The 23651-nt window shown below is 43.3% G+C and overlaps 1 protein-coding gene across 3 annotated transcripts in view; it reads left to right on the top strand.

The window, feature by feature from the left end:
* ATG5 (autophagy related 5) overlaps window positions 1–23651 on the top strand; it is a 226154-nt gene that overhangs the window by 190513 nt on the left and 11990 nt on the right. Inside the window, exons 8-9 of one of the 3 annotated variants that reach the window (XM_049898369.1) lie at window positions 9896–10029; window positions 14189–14240. In XM_049898369.1, the coding sequence (XP_049754326.1) occupies window positions 9896–10029; window positions 14189–14240 (186 nt within the window). Of the gene's footprint in view, window positions 1–9895; window positions 10030–14188; window positions 14944–23651 lie in introns of those variants that run through there. The other 2 variants (XM_049898361.1, XM_049898352.1) reach the window with 2 other exon arrangements.

Below are 23651 nucleotides of genomic sequence, written 5' to 3'. Positions count from 1 at the left end.
TACGACTTTCAGAATGACAGACAAGGAGGAACAGTTATTCCTGCAAATGCTGACTTGGGTTGTTCTTGAAGACAACTTGGTTGTCATAAAATGGTCCTTTGGGCCATTCCTCAGACACTGGATTTGTAGACCTCCTTCCCTGACTGTCTCTCCAAGCTATGGGTTTTTACATCCTAATGATGATCTTATAGGGTAAGAGACATACAACATCGTTTTTGTTAAACCATCACTTGAGCTTTCAAGGACAGGCTAGGCCGAAGAGCCTGTTCCTTCTTCCTCCTCAGTTCTGGGTAAGCACACATCTTCCACCCTTACTTTAAAGGCAGACGATTTGTTTTTATCATTTGCCAACACAGCTGAGGATGATTATTAATTAATCAAAAACACTGACTTTTAACTTCCCACGCTCTCTCCAGAGATGCTCCAGTGACAGCTTGCATCTGGACTTCAGAGCTGTTTAGATAGAAGTGGGCATCATGCAGCAGAGACTTGTTTTCTTCTGGTTTGTTCTTTTTAAAACACAACGCTGGCTTAATCCCATTTAGCCAGTAAACATGATTTTAAGGTGGTCTCATTTTTTTTCATTTTGTGAGGTTTCTGTTGGTCTTTTTATACAGCTTCCTTTGAAACCAGAAATGCTGTGTCAGGGTTTTGCATAAAGGAAAATGAGTTCAGAGCACATTCTCTGTTCATCAAAAGCCAAAACTGAAGCACACCAGCAGTATGTTTCCATGAATAATGAACGGCCATTGTGTTACCCTGCTTGCAGTTTCATGTTCTGGTATAACCTGCCCAATGCAAGGTCTCAGCCGTGAATACCTAACAGTTCCTGCGATCAAGTTTGAAATGTTACGTTTGAAATAGCAAGACAACGGATGATCTGATTCCGTTGGCTGAAATTTAAGCAACTGAATCCTTTTTTCCCCTCTTTGAGATGGCACTGCTGGGCAGCCATTCTCCCCTCAGCAGCTCATCGTTGTGGCTATGCAGTGGTTTTCAATGAAAAAAGAAAGAGGAGGCAGAAGATAGCTCACCTCAAATTACACATCAAAGCCGAATGGCTACCCTCGAAAGGCTGCTGCTGTGCGATGGGGCTTTGGCTGACTTGACGCCCAGCAGAGGCGAAAATACAAAATCCGATGCCTTTGAGGGGCTGCACATACTGATAAAAATTCTAAGAAAAACCAAACTTAGGAGGAAAGCTTGTGTCGCTTCCATTTAGTGAAGCCCACATCTTCAGAATCTCAAGTACCTGGGATGAGCGTGTCATATGGTAAATGCAGGATCCAAGCTTTGAAAATGTGAAGGAAGTTTTCCCGTGGTTTCTTTTATCCATCTTTCAGGAATGTATGTTTCCCACCTTCCACCTTCCTTAAGTAAACTCCTGGGAGCTGTTTTGCTAGTGCGTAAACCATCCAGGCTTTTGTTTCTTCTCTTGGCTCTTCTGCCACCTGTCTTTCTTTTCCCTGTCATTGTTCATCAGCATCTCCACTGGAGGTGTGCAAGGGAAATAAAAGGAGATAAAAACCCTGCTTGTCACAGTCCATTTGCTTCTTGTCAACAGCTCTGGTAAAAGACAGAAGAGGAAGCTGTGGGCCAAGATAAGAGTTTAGATAAGTTTTGGGGATTATCTGTAAAATTCATTTATTCATGGTTACCCTCCCAATCACCTGAGGATAATGGGGGGTTATCTTTATCATGCTTTTTTTTTTTTTCAGGAAGCTAAGAGTGAAATTCTTCAGTCATTTCTCTAAAGGCTGGTCAAAATAACTTGAAGAGATAAAACTAGTGTAGCTACTTTATATCTTGTTGTAAACTAGCAAAAAAAAAAAAAAAACTAGCGTAGCAGCTAAATATTCATTCCATTGTTCAACTCGCTGAAACAAACTGCCTTTCGAAATGGGGCATTTCCTGTCTTTGGTTAGACAGGGAAAGAATTTAACTTATTCTTGGGTTAATAGGTATCCCTGGGCAGCTTTGCAGTTCTTCTGAATGGGTGGGAAGAAAACAAAGTGAACAGATAAGTTAGGGTCTTTGATCACAAGTGATGGAAAACAACTGAAGCTAATTTAACCTAAAAAGGTCAATGTATTATAGGGACCCAGCAGGGAGATCTCATGAGAGACCCAAGACTCAGGCCTCTGCGAAGGGCTGGGACTGAGAACGGGAATTTCAGGACTCGAGCCCCGGTGGTGTAGTGGTTAAGCACTCAACTGCTAACTGAAAGATCAGTGGTTCAAACCCACCAGCCATTCTTTAGGAGAAAGATGTGGCAGTCAGCTTCCATAAAGATTACAGCCTTAGAAACCCTGTGGGGCAGTTCTACTCTGTCCTGTAGGGTCACTATGAGTCAGAATCAACTCAGTGGCAATGAGTTTGGGCTTTGGCCCTTTTTTGGAAATCCTCTTCAGTCCTCTGCCTTGTGCTCTCTTATGTCTTCTCCCTTCTACCTTAACCCTCATAACATTTTCTCCCTCATCCTCCCCTTCCCCTTCCACACAGAGCAAGGGAAACACAGCTGACTTAGGCTGCCAAATTTCAACAAAGAATCAGATACCACTCTTTTCTGATATGAGTTAAAATTCTCAGGAGAGAGAGTCTGATTGGGCCAGCATGAATCAAGTGTCCACCTCTGGCCCAATCAGCTCTGATGGGAGGATGGGGTTATGAGTATAAATATGGCTGCTGGATCAGAAAGAGGTGGTTCTCAGAAAAGGTGTGTGGGTGATGGGACAGGACCACTCCATTGGTTATTAATCCAACAAAAGAAAAAAGACATGGTACCTGTTCCCCCCTTGCTCACAATCTGGAGAAAAACCTATACATTTAGGAAGACAGGTAAAATCATTTCGTGCCAATGACTATGAGGATGAAACCCTGATTAGAATAAACACTTTTAGGAAATTACTGAAATGGCTCATCTTGAGTAGAATAAATAATACATTTAGGATGTGCGTAAAATAGAACCCACAATAGAGCAGTGAAAATGAATGAACACGTTTCAGTGTGAATGAGTTTCAAAAACATAATGTGTGAAAAACAAGTCAGAAAAATACATACCAGATGATGGTACCTGTATAAGATTCAGAAACATGCAAGATTGGACAATATGTTGTATGTGTACATGGTAAGAAAACCCTGGTGGCATAGTGGTTAAGAGCTACTGTTGCTAACCAAAAAGTTCAGCAGTTCGAATCCACCAGGCACTCCTTGGAAACTCTATGGGGCAGTACTACTCTGTCCTATAGGGTCACTATGAGTCGGAAACGACTCAACAGCAATGGGTTTGGTTTTTTTTTTGGTACATGGTAAACCATAAGAAAAGCAAGAGAAGGATAGACAAAATTCAGGATTACGTCTGTGGTGGGCGAGGAAGGATGTGATCAGGTAGGGATAAGTAGAGAGAGCTTCAAACTCGGTAATATTCTTAAGCTGGGTGGTGGATTTAATGACATTAATTTTATTATCATTTGATCTATAGTTAGGTACTCTTTTTGCTTATATGATATATTTTGTAATTTAAAAAAAAAATCCCATTAAACAAGGATTCTGTATAATGAAACCATTTCCCTGTCTTGGGGGATGGCCAATGACATAGCGCTCTGGCTTGGTCAGGGAACAATAGTAATTCTGTTCTTTTCTGGTTTCTGTCCATGTGACAACCATCGTGACAAGGAAAGTGTCTGGGGTGGCCTGTCAGCACTAGGGTCCTAAGAGAGCCTGAGGTGTAACACTGTGTTTCTCAGGTCCTCTGGCAGTAATTATTCATCGCAACTCCCATCTGAAACATCCCAACCATCTCCACTAGAGAAAGTGAACTCACTGCTGAGCATTTCCATCAAAACCCAATTACATTAAAGCATAGATGAGAAGGCTGGGGGACAGGGAGTTTAAGTTAATGGGAGTGAAACAACAAGAACAGAAGTAGGAGAATGTTGACACAATGTGAAGAATGTAACCAATGTCACCCAACATTATGTCTAGAAACTGTAGAATGGAAGCAGGTTTTGCTGTGCATAAAAAAACAACAAAAAAAACCCAAACCCACTGCCATCAAGTCGATTCCAACTCATAGTGATCCCATAGGGTTTACAACGCTGTAATGTTTATGGAAGCAAACTGCCACATCTTTCTCCCAAGTTCCCGCTGGTGGTTTCAAACCACTGATCTTTTGGTTAGCAGTTGAATGCTTTAACCACTGCCCCACCAAGTCTCCTTAATACACTTGCTGCATATATAGTCCACCAAAAATAAAATAAACATTAATTAAAACCAATAAAAAACACCCAAGTATACAGCACTGTGGAGGATACACATTTGGAGGGAGGACGATGGCACTGGAGGCAGGTAGATAAATGCACGGCCTCCCTTTTCCCTCCTGAGGCTTCTTCCTAAATTATTCTTGCTAATTCCTTGCAGAGTAACTGAACATCAGTTTATTTCCAATCCAGCCCTGTAGTCTGGGAACATCATTTCCAGCAATACTGTCAATGCAACAAAATGAGAACATTTGTGAAGCTCATGGAGTTTGATATTGTAAGATCTTGTCTAGGGTGGAAGCCAGTACCTGAGCATAAGGCTAGCAAGCCCTCGACTTTCCTCCTGCCTGGATGTTGGGGGAGGGGGAGGGCTGGGGAAAGGAGAAGAGGCTTGGAAGGTGGTAAAACTGGGGGGCCCACTTCAGAGGTGTGGCAAGCTACTGAAATTCTGCAATCAGAACTAGTGAATGCTGTGTTTGGTGCTTGTAGTCTTTCAGTAGCTCAGAAGAAGAGAAGGAAAAATGTATTTGGTCAAGCCCGTCTTCTGTTTTCTTTTAATTTGCTGAGACCAAGTGGTTGCCTCTTACATAGAAAATGTCCTATCTTTGCTTAGGCAAAGATTCCCCAGGTCCACAGAGGGAGGAAAGTATAACGCCTGGATAACTTAGGAACTGTCGTTATAAGTAACGATACACACCTGGAGATGGCCCATGTCATAAAGGGACCTCTCGTGGGAGCCAAGGTATGAACGCGCCAGGCCTTAGGCAGGAGCCAGGGCCACATTATGACTTTCGAGGGCCCTGGGCACTGTTCTGTTCAACACGGTAACAATTAAAAAATAATAATAATAATAGAGCTTTGAATACTTCAACATTCTTTTTTTTTTCTCTCTTAGGAAATATTTAACTGATTTTTGTGGGCCATACAAATTGCAGTTTTTACCTGTTGTGTGAAAAAAATTAAAACATTTCAGGGACCCCTACAAGTATCACAGGCCTTCAGCACTGTGCCTACTGTGTGTGATGGGTACGTTGGCCCTGTAAGAAGCCCTGGTGGCACAAAGGTTAGGCATTTAGCTGCTAACCAAAAGATTCGAACCCACCCAGCAGCTCCGTGTGAGAAAGACCTGGTGATTTGCTTCCGTAGAGATTATACCCAAGAAAACCCTATGGGGCCATTCTACTCTGTCACGTGTGGTTGCTATGAGTCGGAATCAACTCAGGGCACCTGACAACAACAACAACAGCAACAGCAGCAAAACCATGAGGAAAGCCAATTTCGATGTGGTACCTAAGGCCTGGGGAATATGTCACCAGTTCTCTAGTATATAACAAGTTAGGGCAATAAAATAACCGTAGATCCTTAGATCAAACTACAAAGCTGAAGAAGGCAAAGAAAGGAAGTAAAACAGGCTGATTATATTTACATTTAAATCGGAATTCTTGGGAATCCTGTCTTATATAAAGAGGACACAGAATGGCCAATTCAGGTCTGGCTTGAAGGCTGCCCACTAGCAGTCTGAACTGGAAGGTCAATGCCATACTTCATCTATCATATTTTTTCCTAAACTCCTGGAGAAACACCTTTTTTGGTGTGTGCATGTGTAAGTTTGTTGTTGTTCTTAAGCTTTTGGAGACAGATGGCTGTGATCCACGCATTAGACTTAGGAGAAAAAGAAGCCTAAATTTTAATTTCAGGAATGATCCTGAGTCCCTGTGTGGCCTTGAAAAAGCCACTTAACCTCCTGGCCTCAGTTTCCCTGTCTGCAAAATAAGGCGTATAATCCAAACTTAGATGCCTCACAGGGTTGCCGTGTGCATTAATTATTGTTTATAGCGCAAGTGGAAGTTGAGCTGTGTTAATTATTATTATCATTCCTGGGTCTTCCAGCCAAGTTTAAGCCAAGCCCTTGCTGTGCTTTAGTTCCTGAGATCTGACAAGATACAGCCCAAGGCTGTGAGGAGGGCCATAAATCAGAGGCTAATCAGCAGATTATGCATATCTCACCCGGCTAAGACAAACGGCCCCAAACAGCTCTCCCAGCCACAGGCCTTCGACTTGGGTCTGGGGGATCCCAGAGACCCACAGGCTTTATTAGACCATCATCCTGTCAGAGCAAGAGTTCTGAAGCTGCTGCCACACTCCTGTCTCTTGTCTCTTTGTATACCTGCCACTTAATTTACTGAGAAGTCTGGAGATCAATAAAAGAAACTCACCCTGTCATTAGACAAGGCCCTAAATTGCAAGTTACAGGTGAAGAAGCTTTAGAAGTATTGTGATCACTCATGAAGAAAGATGACTAATCGCTTTCTTCTGGTCACTTATTTGGCTGATAACTTGGGTTTCCACTCTCCAAAGTACCGCAGTTATCAGATTTCCATGTAACCAAGAGGCTGACAATTGATATGTCCAGCTTCTTTTAATACACTTGTGGGTTCTCCCACTTCACCTAGTCCAAATTACTTCACTGTATTTCTCCTCACTCTAATTTAAAGTTCAGGAGACAAGTGAAGGAGAGAAAGCTCACCTCACCTCACCAGCCGCCGTCTCTGTCAGCATCAGCATCACTGTTGAGTGTCCTGAAGACACCGTGTGCTTAACTCCTTTGCAGGGAGGTTAATCGCCACATAGCAAGTGCAAGTGGGATAAACAGTTCGGCAGGTTTGGATCCTGGCTATGCGCAGAACCCTATAGGTTAGGGAAACAAAACAAAGACTGTGTGGTCACTCCCAAACTCAGAAGAATCCCTGTTCTAACAAAGGTTTGAAATGGACAGTCCAGGGCACAGGAGTCCCTGGGTGGCAAAAATGGTCAAGTACTGGGCTGCTAACAGAAAGGATGGAGGTTTGAGCCCACCTGGAGGAGCCTTGGAAGAAAGCCCTGCTGATCTGCTTCCGAAAGGTCACAGCCATGGAAATCCTATGGAGGGCAGTTCTACTCTGAAACACCTGGGGTCACCATGAGTCAGAATCCACTCAATGGCAACTAGGTTTTTGGCCAAAGCAACATATTTCCTATGTTAGATTACTCAGGAGGGGCTGAAGCAGTTTCTTTTGAGGAAATTCTAAGCTCTCTGTGAAGCACCATTGTTACCCACCCAGGACCAAAGCCAGTTATCCAAGGGCAGGCCATATCCCTGCCTGTGTGCTTGACATCTTTTTCAAGGAATGTACCTACATCTCTTTGCACCAATTCATAACTGTCTCCTTCTCAATTCGGTCCTTGATGCTACCATCCATCCTCCTGCCCCCACTCTTCACTCCACATGCCCGGCCCTCACTTTCCCTGAGCTCTGCAATCCCCTGGCAAACAGGCAGGTCCGCCTGGCTCTTTTATCTGCTCAGCACAGCAGGCAGACATCGGGGTGGTGGTGGGTGCTAGTTAACTAATTAATGATTGTAAAGCACTTTGAAAACATAAAGAACTAGATAAATGCCCAGTATTATTGTTATTAATTATGATGAGGAGGATGTTTAGTCATCCTTGCCCTGAACTCAGCTCACTACCACCACTATGGCCGCAGGCTGATCTGTGAGCCAGGATGAGAACTCTCCTCCTCTCTGCAGGCGCTGTTTCACACTGAGTCAGTGACCAAGGTGAAGGGCAGGGGCCAGGAAACTTCTCCTCGTCTCCCACCTGCTCTCTAAGCACTGCCTGCTTTGTGGCTGTAACATTAACATTTACCGAAAGCCAGGGTCTCTGAAACTCCCATTCACCTCTTCGGTAATTTCACTGGTGTTTATTTGAGTTCTTGATCATGGCGATTAGACTGTCCCTAGCTGAGGACAGGATGGAGCCCAAAGTGAACTCCCACTTTCCATTTAATGGATAAAGTCACTTGTACAGATAATAATTATTTCATTTTGCATGTTTTTAGGACATGGATGTCCTAATGTTCTAAATGCTTCTGTGTACATCTGCTGTTTTGATAAAATAATTTTGTTGGCTAGGCGAGGCAGGTATAATTTCTCCCATTTTACAGATGGGAAACCTGAGGCTCAGGGGAAGTTACAAACCATGTGTACAGCCCCAGGGTCTCTAGACTCTGATGGCAGTGCCATGGTTCATCCCCGCTCTCCCAAGCCCCAGCTGAGCAGTGCTCTCAGACTCATGAGGTCACTGCAACAGATTCCAGACACCTGGCAGGATGTGCCAGGAAGTGTTAAAGAGGCTCTGTGTTATGTTTAAGCAAATCAAGTACTTTGGGGGCACCCTGGTCTCTGCACGGTCCTCTGACTAGAAGCCACAGCCACTGGCAAGCATTTGAAAGTTCTCCATGTCCTGCTAGAGTCCTGTGATCCCAGGATCTGATATTCTGTAGAATGTGAGTGCCAGAAAGACCTTAGAATCCATCCATCTCTCTCCCTCCCTGCACAGACAATGAAACTAAAGTCTAGAGAAGTCAAATTACTCATCAAAGATGACAGAGCGAGTTAAGGGACGAGCTTGATGCATGCTTTTCCTACTCTCTCACGTAGCTCCCTCCTCAGTAGCCATCCATAACTTAGCATCTAGTTCTCTGCTGCCGGGTGGTAAGGTGTCAGGTGGTTTCAGATTCTTTTCTTTTGTATTTGCCACTATTTCTTCATTGACTGTTTTCCCAAAATTTCATCTGAAATTAATTATAGAAGTATCCAAGAAACATGTCATTATTAAATATGCATGAATATTAGTATGTGTGGTGGGTATTATTATGTATGCAAGTGTGGGATTCTGCCTTTCTCTTCCCAAAATACATCACTCTTCCTTATTTTGATAGTTTTTCAGCTGAGGCTTGTTTGCTGGTTGTCTTTCCCATTTTAGTTTGCAAAAAAGGAGGTATTTAGTTTTTTGGGGTGTTTTTTTACAGCTTGATTCTATGTCTGTTGTTGTTTTAGGTACCCTCTAGTTGATTCAGACTCATAGCAACCCCAAGTGACAGAGTAGAACTGCCCCATAGGGTTTTCTTGGGTGTAATCTTTACGGGAGCAGATTGCCAGGTCTTTCTCCCTCAGAAGTGCCTGGGTAAACTCCAACTGCCAACCTTCTGGTTAGCAAATGAGTGCTTAACAGTTGTACAGCCAAGGCTCCTTTTGTTCTAGGGCTAAGCCCCCAAAAGTAGGCCACAGAGCCTGGGGATGGGAAGGGATGATTGGCCTGAGCCTAAAGCAGAGGGGAAACACCCTCTCCCTGTGGTGGGGGCCACCATTTCAAGGGCTTTTCAGGTGACCAGGAGATGCAACTGTGTCTCTGCTAATTCCACACATGCACTGCATTGTTTGACCAAGACCTGTGGTCTAGTGCTGTGGCCCAAAGTGCTGTGGGATTTCTTTTTTTAAGTAGTGAGTTTATGATGTAGCTATGTTTTTAAAAATTGCAGCTTCAAAATACATTGACAGTCAAGCGCACATCAAAAACACTGTCTTTGCCTGGAAAGGAGCTATAAAGCAGGCGAGAGAAGCCCGAGCAAAGCCTCGGTTCTGCCTTCTCTCACCCCTCTCTCCACCTCTTCAAATGTTCAGAGCAGGCGCTGGAGCTGCTGCTGCTCCTACCCACCAGCCCAGGGCGTGAAGGAGCACAGCTCTGCTCACATAGATGGGTGAGATAGGCACAGCCAACAGGCATGATTCTTTTCTTTTTTTTTTTTTTTTGAACAGGTGCTTTGTCCCAAAGAGAGAAGTATCTGGAGAAAGCAAAGGAGAAATGGCATCCAGGGGAGAAACATCACCGACTAGGCAAGCCTGGCAAGAGACAACAGCTCACTGGCCCATTCTTGGGGGTCAAGTGGAAAGTAAGCCAAGAGTGTCCCAGAGAAATGGAAACCCTCTTTAGGGTTTTCTGGCATGGATATAGCATAATTCACATGGTTCAATGATAAAAAAGGAAAATAGTTTCCCAAAGCTGGAATCATCACCCATCACAGCTATCCCTCCCTACCTTTCTTGGAATATCTAACGTGGATTCAGCGCGGGGTGCCAGCCACTATTACATACAGTCTTTCATTTATCCTCATAGCAGCCTCTGAGGTCTATTTTTCAAGTGAGGAAACTAAGGCACAGAAACATTAAGAGGCTTCTCCAAGGACACACAGCTAGTAAGTGATAAAGCTGGGATTTACGTTCAGTCTTCCTGGCTCCAAAGCCTGGGCTCTTCATCTCTTCGGTATTTAGAGACCATAATCCCATCAGAATCTCGAAAGTCATGTCAGTACTCTCAGTCTGAGGGCTGAACGGAAGTGAAAAATACTCTCTCAACTTTTATGATCCTGAAAGAATCACCCAAGGGTTGTTAGGAAGGTGGGGGGTGCTGGTACTGATGTAGATTTTTTTTTTTTTTTTTTTGCACGTTGAGTCACCCGGGGATTTCTGGCCAGGGATAGTGCTCTTGGTGCTAGAAGGAAGCGGGCCAAGATTGGCCACTAGCAAAGCAGGATCTAGGTGTGTGTCTGTGTGTAACTCCAGGCTCAGGACAGAGAAAGCCAGGTTTCCTCAGCAGACAGAGAAACTAGTTTAGAATTGCCTCAGTTGTCTGTGATTTGAACACCTCAACACTATTTCTTCTTCCGTCAAAATCCACTTACTTACACAGCTTTAATCAGCCTAACTTTACAAGCATAAAGACATAAATTTGGAAAAAGGTATTTCTGAAACTCTGGCCACACATTTGAAGAGGCTTCTTAGAGACCTTTGCTTAGCTTTATCTGGCTGTGCCTCCACCAGCTAACTCCGACCCAACTACACATGTATCATGCACGTGCCACCAGCAGAAGATGCGGCTCTGAATAATTCACGTTGAGAAGTTGGTCTCTGTTGGGTATTACTGATCCTATTTCGCATCTACCCCAACAACATGGTAGCATTCCTTTCCCCTGAAGTGACTTTGGTGGCGTGTGACTAGCAGGGAAGCTAAGAGTTGAAGGAAAGAATCATGCTCGTAATGATACTTACCTATAGAAAGGCTTTCATCTGATGATGGCAGAGCACCTTATGGACCGTAATTAATCCTCACAACACCTCTGCTTGGTAGTTAAGTGTGATTACCCCATTTTTATAGATTGGGGCATGAAGGCAATTCTGCCTCTGAAGTGGAGGAACAGCAAAGAGAGTGATGCCAGGCTCAGCAAGAAGAAGCCAGGCCCTTGACACCCTTTCCTTCCCCAGTGCACACTAAATATGGCTATTAACAGGGAGGAGCTCAAGAAGAGTCTCACAGACTCAAGAAGTCAGATGGAGGGTGAGGAGTACAATAGAAAGAGAATGAAAAGCAATAAATAGCCAGGAGGAGGTTAAGGTTCTCTCTGACTTCCTGTAAGTATAATCCTACCCGCCACATGTGAGGGAAACCAAATGTCATGCAAAGCAGTGAAATTGTCACCCTCTGGAGGTGGGACCCTGTAGGCGAAAGGTCAGAATAATCCCTTCTCTAGCGAAGCAGAAGCCTCAATACTATTTTTAGAAACTCCTAGAATTTGCCACCTCGCCATGATATGAAAAGAACCAAATAATTAGTTTCTCACCACTGAGTACATAGCCACATTCCTCTCCACCTCAGCTGAAGAGCTTCCAAGAAGTTGTGGATAGAATAGATGTTAGTAAAGTGAGTCACACCTTGAACACACTGGGGCTTCTGATGGTTAAAGGACTTGGGTGGAGAATCAAGGCAAAGCACAGTCATCACCCCACCTGAGCAGCTTTTAAGTTTAGCCTAGTGGTTAGAAGCATGGGCTTTGAAGTCGCGCAGACCAGAGGAGCTCCAACCCCAGCCTCACCTCCCACCATAGCTGAGCTCTCTGACCAAGTGGCCTGACCTCTTTGAGACTCAGTTTCCTCATCTGTTAATTAGGGCTAGTCATGCCCTCACTCACGGAGTTGTTGGAAGAGCTGCATGCAATAATACTAGTTCCTCGTAAGCATTCAACAAACAGTCGCTATTATTACGGTCTTAAATTTTAAGTATTGGTTTACCTTTCTTAAAATGGTATCTCTTCTAGACAACTGGAAAAATGATTCCTTACTCAGATTCCTTAGGTTCTAAAACAGATCATTTCTCCAAACTGGTTTAGAGTGCCCTCCAAATCCAAGTCTATGAAACATGACTGATTACACTTGGCCTAGAAGGCCCTTGTTCTTCATTTCCCTTGGAACAGCACAGATCAAGAGATCAGTGCAGTCCCTAGGCAGATCCCATATAGTCATTTTTCAAAAGGACCTCTAATATTTTTCTTACAGTAGAGGGCCTAAAGCAATGAGTGAATCTTTTTCAGTACCTCCCTGAGAATTTGATAAATGTTATAACTCTCTCCCTCCTGCAAAATGCACGTGCACACAAAGTTTACACATCGTTTCTGAGCATTCAAAGTCCATGGAAGCCAATCCTAAGGGAATCCGGGCAGAGTGAAATGTTTTATCCTTTGCAACCATGAGAGCCTATCTGAAATAGGAACAAGTGAAATGTCTTTCTATAAAGGTATGAGTATCCTTTACCAGATACTTCCATTATGTCTATGGATTTTGCTCAAAGCCCAGCCATTAAAAACATAGGCATTTGGAAAAAACTAATGTATTATAAAAAAAAAAAAAAAAAAAATTTATTATAAGAATATTGGGTACTTTTTAATATTTGTTATTATTGGCCTTAGAGGTAAAATGTTTGTCTTTTTTCAAACAAGTCTGATTATAATTGTGTGAAAAAATGTGTACGCAGAAAGATTGGAAGGAAACAGAAAAATGAAAACAGTTGTTGGTGTGGCAGAATATGAAATAATTTTTTCCTTTGTAACATGCTCCTCAATGTTGATGTTATATGATCTCAGACATAAATAAGCCAGGAAAAAAAAAAATCAATTAAAACAATATGTCTAGAAGGAAAAAAAATGACCAATGAAAACATATTTAAACAGGGAAGTTAATAATCTCTCATCCGTTCTCCTTTGGAAATTCATCCTCATTGACAAAAAAAGATTGAGTGTTCCACCTTACCCAGCATTTCTATTCCCCAGGATTCTCTGAGGGCCATGTGATTCCTTTGCAGGAAGGATTTTATAACATTCTAAGCCTTTTAGGCGCCCTCCTTCTTGCAGCTGCTAAGACAGAAAGTAGAAAACCATAATAGCCAAGCTGTAAATGGCACCGGTAACTAAAATATCACTAGGGTGCCTGTGGGAAACTGGAAACTCAGCAACATGTGATTTTATTGAAACTACCAAGGAGAAGGTTCAGAGAGAAACTGCCAGAAAAAGCGCACACAAAGTGGTCTGTGTCAGGAGCTTGGAGCACTGGTAGGATCTATGAACTGGGAAAACTGAATCTAATACAATTCATGGACCCAAATGCCTTAGGAAGATTCCTCCTGAAGACCATAGTCATCAGCCAATCCAGGTTTTATTAAGTACCTTTTATATGCCAGGCTGGGCTACATGTGGCAGGTACCAAGAAAAATCAGGTCCAATTCCTGGCCTCAAGTTATAGTCCACTTGGGTAGACAGGATTCAGCCTTCAAGGAAGCACCTGCTATGTAAAAGAACCATGGGAGCAAGACAGCTCCTACTGGTATCGGGCTATGGCCTAAGCTCTAGGAACACACTGGTGAGTAAGAGAAAGTTCCTGACTTCAGGGGCTTACATTCTGGTGGGGGAGACAGACAATAAACATGAAAACAAATAAACAGGATCACTTCAGACAGAGATGAAAACAAAACAGCAATGTGATAAATTATGCTTGGCCCCTCTGGGGAGAGAGCATTTGAGCACTGGATGATGGAAAGGAGCCAGCCTTGGCAGAGGATCTATGGTATGTGTATGGCAGATCAGAAGCTGTAAGGAGGGACTCCTATAAGGAGTAAGGGAGATGAAGCAATGCTGGACTTCATCCTGTAGGTCAGAGATGCTGCTACCCCCTACCTCTGCTCTCATGACAGACATCACTAATCTAACCCAGTACTCTCTCCCACAGGGCCCAGTGGCAGCCTTTCAAGTAGGCACTACCAATCAACTGGAGTTGATGTGTGAGTTGAAGACAATTTGCTATCCACACTATGAACAGTGGGAAGCCTTTTAAAGGTTTAGAGCAAAAGACTATCAAAATAAAAGCAGTGTTTTAAAAAAGATAAAGGGAATTCAAATGGGTATTCCTGGGACTGCTTAGAAGACAATAATAATTATTGACATTTTTTAAGTACCCACTATATGCCAGCATATTACAACGTTACTCATTTTCATCAATCTTGCAAGGTAGATATTTGAGCTGATAAGGACACGAAAGCTCAAAGAAGGTAAGTCTTTTGCTCAAGTGGAGAAGCCAAGATTTGAACTTAAGTCATTCAATTTCAAAGCTCTTGCTCCTTTCACTATGGAACACTAATATTCTAAAGTAAGACAATATGGAGTGGGGATGGAAAGATTGAAGAACACGAAGGAAAAATTAGTAGCCATTGATGGCATTAGATATTACAGTCCCTGGATGGCACAAACAGTTCATGCTCAGCTACTAACCAAAAGGCTGGCGGTTGGAACCCACCTAGAGGTGCCTCAGAAGAAAGCCCTGGCAATCTGCCTATGAAAGGTCACAGCTTTGAAACCCTATGGAGCACAGTTTTATTCTGACACTCATGGGATTGACTCAATGGCAACTGTTTTTTTAATTTGTTTATTTTTTGAATATTACAAGGAAGGCAACAGTAGGGTCAAATAACCACAGCAAGATAAAATATAACTTGATTTATGCATAGAAAAAAGTAATGACTGATACATACCAGTTTGTTCATAGTGGTTACTTATGAAGAATGGACTCGAGAGTGGTAGTTGGGGACATTTTCACTTGTCACCTAATATGCTTCTGCATTTTTTTGCAGTATTTATTTTTATAATTTAAAAAATTAAACTATTTATTTAAAAATAATTGTATGATTTTTTTGTATGATTATATGTTTTTCTTCCACTGGGTGACAGAGAGAAGGCAGATTTTGAGCGCAGGTGGAGGGGGGAGATGATATGTTGCCTTTTGGATATGTTGAGTGAAGGTGATGGTGGGTCAACCATGTGGCAGGGCCCCACAGTGTTTTTATTTGAATTCAGGATTCAGGCACATTTGAGGTTCCAAGCTCTGACTCTTCATTTTGGTATGTGGCTATCCCAGGCCATTCTGTCTGCCACCTGACTGTTCCCACTCCCTAGGCAGGTCCCCTAAACCAAGAGCACCAGGGACCCATGTCACAACTCTAGCACCAGCTCGGCCTGGCATCTGGGACCAGGGCTGAACCCATAGTGGTGGAGAGGCACCACTCTGGGCATATCGCACCTCTTTGTCTGTTCACAGTTTCCCAGAACAGCCCTGGCAGGTGGTGGGAAAGGGGAGGGGAGGAACACCTCTGGTATTCCTGACCCCTGGCAAAATGCTAGGCGATGAACCCTTGCCAGGAGAAATCTTACAGGGGTGCTTGACCTCTCTGTGCCCTGTATGGGCATCACCCTGTATCTGTTTACCTCAAAGCAATGGGGCTGTGAGCAATTGCAAATAAAAAGAGCCTTTTGATAACTAGCAGTTTACATAATCACAACCATAACAGTAATAATAGTAATACGTCCAGGAAAAACAACAGTTTGTTGAAAATTTAAGAGTAGATTCCTGAGGCGGGAATAAGATGCTTCAATAATCATCTTACTCAAGATGCTCTTTAATAGAAGGTAATAACCAGAAATGAAACCATCAACATAATGTATGCCACGTCATAAAAAATAATTGTTGGTCTGCCCAGCTCCCTGAAGCAAGGCTTCCTCTCCCCTGCTTCTTCCTTGTCAGCTGCAGACTTCATTTCCACCACAGCTTAGGAGTGAGTGACCTGTCTTCAGCTGGCAGGCAGGCTTTCAGAATAGGGGCAGAGGGGGCCTGTGAAAAAAAAAAAAAAGCCGACACATATTGTCCCAGCTTCCGAGCGGTCAGGATGCTTTGAACGCTAGGCGTGGGCTGTTTCCTCTGTGGGAGAGAAGAACACGGGGCAGACCCAGGATGAACACATGTCCCTCCTGTTTGTTTACCACATGTGTGGCTTCACAAGCAGTCTGGCCTGGAATGGGCCCGGGTGGGCTTCCATGTGGGACCCCCAGCACTGCAAGACTCAAGAGCCTCTCTTAGGCTCTCAAGAAGTCGGTCACATGGCCCTTTCCCAACCCCAAAGCCTAGAAATGTGTCATTTCTTTAGAAACCCGCCTGAAGACAGCTACCTAAACACACCAGCTTTCTGACCGTGCTAATGGCCTCGCTGGCATGGGGTGGGGGGAGGCCTGAGTCATGTCCTGCCAGGCCCGCACGTGTGTCATCGTGAGCTTACAGCTGACATTTGACCTGCTGTCTCTCTGTCCCCATGGTCAACACCCTGTGATCCTGGAATTCCACTTTCATTTTAAGAGGCGTGATTCTAAAGCATCTCTTCGGCAGTGTGGCCTTTGACAGGGAAATTCCTCCTAAGCAGCAGAAGGCAAATCTTGTGGTTGCTGGGTGTGACGTAGCACTTTTACCTATGTCAGGATCCCTTTGAACCTGTGAAATTTGGGAAAGATCCCAGTTCTCTTTAGGAAACACCAGCCTGAGTGTAGGGGCCCTGCCCTGCATTACTCAGAGTCTCGAAGCTGATTCATTTCAGTGATACAGAGAACTGGGGAATCAGACAGCCACCCTCTCTTACATACCTCTTTGTCACATTTAATCGCTTAGAATTATCCGACATAATTTTTTTTATATAGAACTCCGTCTCCCCCAATTCTACTTCTTTTTTTTTTTAATTGTGATTTAGTCATCTGACATAATTTAAGTTTTGTTTTTTTTTTTTTTTTTTAGGATTATTACTGTTATTTCAAAATTTTAGAATTGTTTTGATTGTGGTAAAATATATATAAGAAAACATTTGCTAATTCAACAATTTTTACATGTACAATTCAGTGAGATTGGTTTTGTTCATTATGTTGTACACCCATCACCACTATCCATTTCCAAATTTTTCTTACCACCATTAACAGAAACTCAGGGCCTTCTAAGCTAAGACTCCTCTTTTCCTCCCCTTTCCCACCCTTGATAGCCACAAATAAACTTTGGTGTCTATGCATTTGGCTTTTTAATATGTTAGATCATACAATATTTGTCCTTTTATGATCAACTTATTTCACTCAGCATGATTTTGCAAAGTTGATCTGTTGTAGTGCGTATCAAGATTTCTCAGATTTTATTCATGAAGACTGAAGAGAATACTAGGCCCCCAACTGAGGCCTCATGTTTAGAGAGAGGGCACTGGCAGCTTTGGCCCTAGGTGGACTTGCTTCACGCTGTGTCTTCATGTTTAATGCCGCCCCCAAATCTGCTCTTGCCTTTGGGTTGCTCAGTGACATTCCTTTCATCTCTCAGACGAATCTCTCTCTGGTGTGGTCGGTGGCTCCTTCCTTCCTTGGCAAGCTTCATAAACCGAAGGTAGACAGGATCATCTCTAAGGAAGCCCTGAAGTAGGTAATCCCTCCCCGCCAGATTCGGGTTTAGCAAATCCCCTCTTGCCTGTCTCATTTCCTCTTCCTCCCATAGTTCTGCCTGAGCCTGTCATGTCTTTTCCTTGACTGCCCATAGTCCTAACAGCATAACTTAGATTCGAAACATCTCACAGAGTATCTGAACCTCATAACCGACCAAGGGCTTACGCTTTTTTTCTTCACCTCTCCTGCCCCAACATTGCCTTCGTGGTGACATTTCTTTACAGGAAGAGTGTTCATACAGCTCAGGAGGGACAGAGATTGGACATTTCCCCTTACTTTGCTTCCCGGTACTGAATTTCTGTGCTTCGTGCTACAGACAGGTTCTCTTCATGTAGCTCGCCTGTGAGTGTTCCCGGCTGAGTGACACACCAGCATCTTCCCAGAGGGGCTCGACCCACACTGCCCATTGGGGCTGCCACTGACCACATGTGCCTGCTGAGCACTTGACATGTAGCTGGTCTGAACTAAAACATGCCGCAAGTGTAAAATACACACCAGATGAAGATTTAGAACAAAAAAAAAATGTCAAATATCTTATTAATAATTTTTATATTAATTACATGTTGAATGACAGTATTTCAGATATATTAGATTAAATAAAATACATTATTACAATTAATTTCACCTTTTTACTTTTAAAAAATGTGACTACTAGAAATTTTAAAATTGCATCTGTGGCTGGGACAGACTTGTCTAGGGAGAGACAGCAGCCATTATTTTATAGAGCTCCTGAGACTCCCCTTCCCCCCTGCCAGCTTTTCTGAAATAACTCCAGAACGTGGCCTTAAGGCTGATCTCCTAAGTGGTGATTTCCACCCACACAATGAAGATAGGATTAAGGAAAAAAAGTTAAAAAAAAAAAAAAAAAAAACCCTTCCTTAAACTGCCTGATTAGTGGTCCCTGGGGATTCTGATCTCTTAGGCTTTAATTGCTTTCAGTGTGGTTGCCCCCAAGAAGTATTTTTATTACTGTTGCTATTATTAAGACCAATGTTAATAATAACCATAATAATCATCTTTTGAGCCAGAGTGAGTAAAATATTCCACGAGAGTGAGTTGTACAGCCATTAACTCGGGGCACTGGAGGGAGTGCTTGGAAAACTAGCTCTTCTAGGAATTCAGTGAGCCCTCTGAGTCCTGAAAGAGTTAATGGGAAGGAATGCTGCCAGGTGATGTTTTCCTGAGCTACAGGTGGATGTGCCCAGGCACACAGGCATGTACAGAAAAGGGGTTGTCAATGCGTCTCTGCAATCCCGTTTTCTCTGGTGTGTCAGAAGCAGCTCCAGCTGCACTGGCCTTCTAGTGTGGGGTAGCTGAAAACCCATCCTCACAGCTCTTGACTCTCTGGGAGGCCCCTGGACGTCTGGAAGGGGCTTCATGTTGAGGTCTGTGATACTGGAGCAGCCTCCTACTTGCTGCTCTGTCTTCAGATCCTCTGTTTCTCCCATCTGTCCATTTGGCTGTTAATGTTAATCTCCCCCAAACGTAAAAGGGTCCAAGGGATTCCCCTACTCAGAAAACTTTTTAACGAGTCTTTGTTGTCTGAAGGATAAATTCCAAACTCCCTAGGACTGAAGGCCCTCAGTTATCTGGCCCCTGGCTCCTTCTCTCACTTTATTTCCCTCTACTCCACACGTGATTCAACCCAGCTGATGGTTCATTCATTCATTCCACAGACATGTATTGAAGGTATACAATGTGGCTTGCACCTTGCAAACCTCCAAGATGCAACAGACACCGTTTCTACCCTCTGAAATCTGTCTAGTGGAGAAATAATTACACAAATAATTGTTTCATGGTAACTGCTATCAAGGAGAAGTACAGGGGGGCTGGAGAAGGATTATTTATTTGTCCTTAAGCCTTTGTTATGGAGCCCTGGCAGTGCAGTGGTTAAGTGCTTGGCTGCTAACCAAAAGGTCAGCAGTTCGAACCCACCAGCAACGCCTGCAGGGGAAAGATGTGGTAGTCTGCTTCTGTGAAAATTACAGCCTTGGAAACACGACGGGGCAGTTCTGCTCTGCCCTGTAGTGTCGCTTTGAGATGGAATCAACTCAGTGGCAATGATTTTTTTTTTTAAGCCTTTGTACTCCACTTTAAGTAGAAAACCCTTGATGAAGGGTCACATCTTATCCCCCTAGGAAGACCCACCATAAGGTTCAGCTAGTGGTGAGTGCTCAGGTGATTCTTGGCAGCGATATTTGATAGCTAGATATCAGAAGTGGACGGCCTCTTCCAAGTGGCATAGTCAGTGGTTTTCCATTTCTGTGCCCTGTAGCCCAGGGTCCAGAAGTTAGGTAGGGTGTAGGACTGTGGTCCACCCCTGCCAGGCTTTGAACAAGGCATTCAACTGTAGTACCTTCCCTGTGAATTTTGCACTATGCTGTAGATGATGCACCAAACTGCTGCTGGCTCACAAAATTCTTTTTAATTGCAATATGTTTTTATTCAGTAGGGCACTTTGATTGAGTAGCAACACACTTTTTCTTCTTTTTAAAATACTTTAGATCTTTTGATAAGTCTCTCACCCAAAGGGAGGCCACAGAAAGGGAAATGATGGCTCCTCCCTTTTTTGTTGTTCAGACACCACCAGGAAGGTGTTCTGATGGTGAGCATGTCACAGGGAGAGTGTGGTGGGTGAGGCCTGTCCAAGTCATGGTGTCCTGTCCTCAGATTGTCAACCAAGGAGCATGTGAAGCAGGAACCAAGGTGACAACATCTGCCCATTGAGACACAAGCGTTACATCATCCAAGTCCACGAGGAGTTTCTGTGGAACCAGAACTACTGAGTTTCTTGGTAGCTGCTGTGAGGTGTTTAATGATTTTAAGTGAACATGGACCTTATGAAATCATAACTTGCGTTTTCTTCTTCATGTTGGACTGACTGGGCGAGGCAGTAGTTTCTTTCTTTTTTAAAATAACATTCTATTGTGTTTTTGGTGAAAGTTTACACTACAAATTAGGTTCCCATTTGACAATTTCTGTACAAATTATTCAGTGACATTACTTAATATTTTTCACAATGTGTCAACATTCTCTTTAGTGGCATTATGGTTGTTCCATTTCCAGTGCTCTAGTTTCACTGCCTCCTTATCTTCTCATCTTTGCTTTAGAGTAATTGTTGACCTTTCGATCTCGTATAGATGTTTTTTAATGGAGCACTGGACTTACGGGTAATATCCTTTATTTTTTGTGCTAATCTGTTATTTCGCTAAAAGGTGACCTCAGGGGATAGTTCCAGTTTAAGGTTTAAAGAGTATCTCAAGGTGATAGTCTCAGAGAGTCCTCTAGCCTCAATTGGTCCAATAAGTCTGGACTTTTTAAGAATTTGAGTTGTGTTCTGCATTTTTCTCCCATTCTATCAGGGTCTATCTATTGTGGCCAGGATCAGAACAGTTGATAGTGGTACCCAGGGACCATCTAGTTCTTCTGGTCTCAGGGTAGATGAGGCTGTAGCTCTTGTAGGCTATTAGCCCTGTAGACTAGTTTCTTCTCGGAGACTTTGGGGCAGCGGTTTCCTAACAGAAGCCCTCAGGTCACCTGCCAGAATCACCCGGGGTTCCTACACCTTCCCCCAAATGTTACAAACCAGGTTCTCTGGGGTAAGACCCAGGAATCTCACCCCAGTGGACTCTTGTGTAAACTTACTAGCATTTGAGAACTACTGTTAAGTATGTTCACTCCCCAAACCTTCCCTCAATTCCTACCTCTCATTTTCTTTCTTTCTTTTTTTAAACTTTTTATTGGTCTGGGTGGGATTGTGCTTTAGGTGAAAGTGTGCAGCTCAAGTTAATTTCTCACACAAGAATTTATACACGTATTGTTTTGTGATATTAGCTGCAATCCCCATAATGTAACAGCGTACTCCCCCTTTCCACCCTGGGTTCCCAGTGTCCATTCAACCAATTCCTGTCCTTTCCTGCCTTCTCATCCTGCCTCCAAACAGGAGCTCCAAACAGTGTATGCTTGAACTAAGAAGTACACTCCTCACATGTATTATTTTTTTGTTTTATAATCCTGTCTAATCTTTGTCTGAAGAGTGGGCTTCAGGAATGGTTTCAGTTCTGTGTTAACTTCTGGGGGCCATGGTTTTGGGGATTCCTCCAGTCTCTGTCAGACCATTAAGTCTGGTCTTTTTACTAGAATTTGAGTTCTGCTCCACATATTTCCCCTGCTTCGTCAGGGATTCTCTGTCGTGTTCCCTGTCAGGGTGGTCATTGGTGATAACCAGGCACCATCTAGTTCTTCTGGTCTCAGGCTGGTGAAGTCTCTGGTTTATGTGGTCCTTTAGTCTTTTGGGCTAATATTTTCCATGTGTCTTTGGTTTTCTTCATTCTCATTTGCACCAAGTTGGATGGGACCAATTGATGCATCTCAGATGGCTGCTCGAAAGCTTTTAAGTCCCCAGACACCACTCACCAAAGTGCTACATCTCGTTTTCCTCACCATCAGTCTTGCCTCCTAACTTGCCATTGGAGCTGGTGTATTGCCTTCCCTGCTCCCGAAGCTTATTAGACAAAATTCCCATCAAAATTGCCCACCCTGCTTGTTTGCTGTTTGGTAGTAGTGAGCACTTACTCTAGTAGATCTGGGAGAAAGAGGGAGGAAAGGATACAGGTGTCATGTCCAGGGAAAGTGGCTTCAACTATAGTAGAATACTTTGGGTTAAAAATATAAAACTTCTGTTGTTCTTATATTTCCTAATTAGAAAACAACACATTTTTTTATTGTAGAAAAGTTGAACTTAAAAGATAAAAAAAAAAAAAAGCAAAACAAAAACCTGCCACAAACTCACACCATAGATATAATAATATATGATTGAACTTTCCCAGAATCTTTTAATTTTTTTCATACATTTTGTGACCACTATATTCTGCTTTGCCAGTTTGAGGTGCAAAATGATCATATCTCTTTTAACATTAAAATGAATAAGAGTTGAGCCCCCATTATGCCTATGAGTCTTTTTTACTTTCCCATGTTTCTCTAATAATTTTAAGAATGATGAGTCTTTCTCAGTCCAAACTCTGTTGCTGTAGTCTTGTTGCTTGATACAGAGCTGTTGGAATGTACTGTTGCTGCTTGTGGCTTTCCAAGTCCTGATCTTAAAAGGTGGCCTCTAGCCTGTTGCTGGAACTAGAGCTCAGACAAGCCTAGAGGCTAGAGAACCCCATAATGGTTAGTCCACATTAAAATGGAGGGCTTTTTAATGACATAGTGCTGTCAGTTACACACACACACAACACACTTTCCTTCCCTCCCCCCTCACGCCAGGGTGAGACAGAGCTCTGATATCAGCAACAGGTTCTATCCAGACCAGACCTCCCCCAAACAAAGCAGGCCCATGTCTGGATCACCAGTTCAGACTCCTCACTCACAGTGAGTTCGCATGGCTAGGAGCAGGGGAGCGGTTAGGGATGGAACTCTAGAATTCCTTTTCTTACTGGCTGACCTCAGTCAGGTCCACATCAGTACATCAGAGACATTCTTACAACCCATTGCTGTTGAATTGATTCTGACTTATAGCGACTCTACAGGGCAGAGTAGAACTGCACCATAAGGTTTCTGGGGAGTGGCTGGTAGGTTTGAACTGCTGCATTTTGGTTAGCAACAGTACTTTTAACCAGTGTGCCACTAGGGCTCCACTTGGTTAGTATATAAAAAAAACAAACCAAACCCATTGCTGTCAAATCAATTTTGACTCATAGTGACCCTATAGGACAAAGTAGAATTGTCTCATAGGGTTTCCAAGGAGCAGCTGGTAGATTTGAACTTCTGACCTTTTGGTTAGCAGCTGTAGCACTTAACCACTGCACCACCAGGGCTCCTATAGAACCTCAAAAAAACAAAAAACAAAACAAAAAGCAGTCAAGAGCTCAGTCTGTTTCCTCCTGGGAGACTTCCAAAAC

This window comes from Elephas maximus, chromosome 1 (assembly GCF_024166365.1).
Source record: "Elephas maximus indicus isolate mEleMax1 chromosome 1, mEleMax1 primary haplotype, whole genome shotgun sequence".
NCBI lineage: Eukaryota > Metazoa > Chordata > Mammalia > Proboscidea > Elephantidae > Elephas > Elephas maximus.
This window is presented reverse-complemented; position numbering and strand designations above follow the sequence as displayed.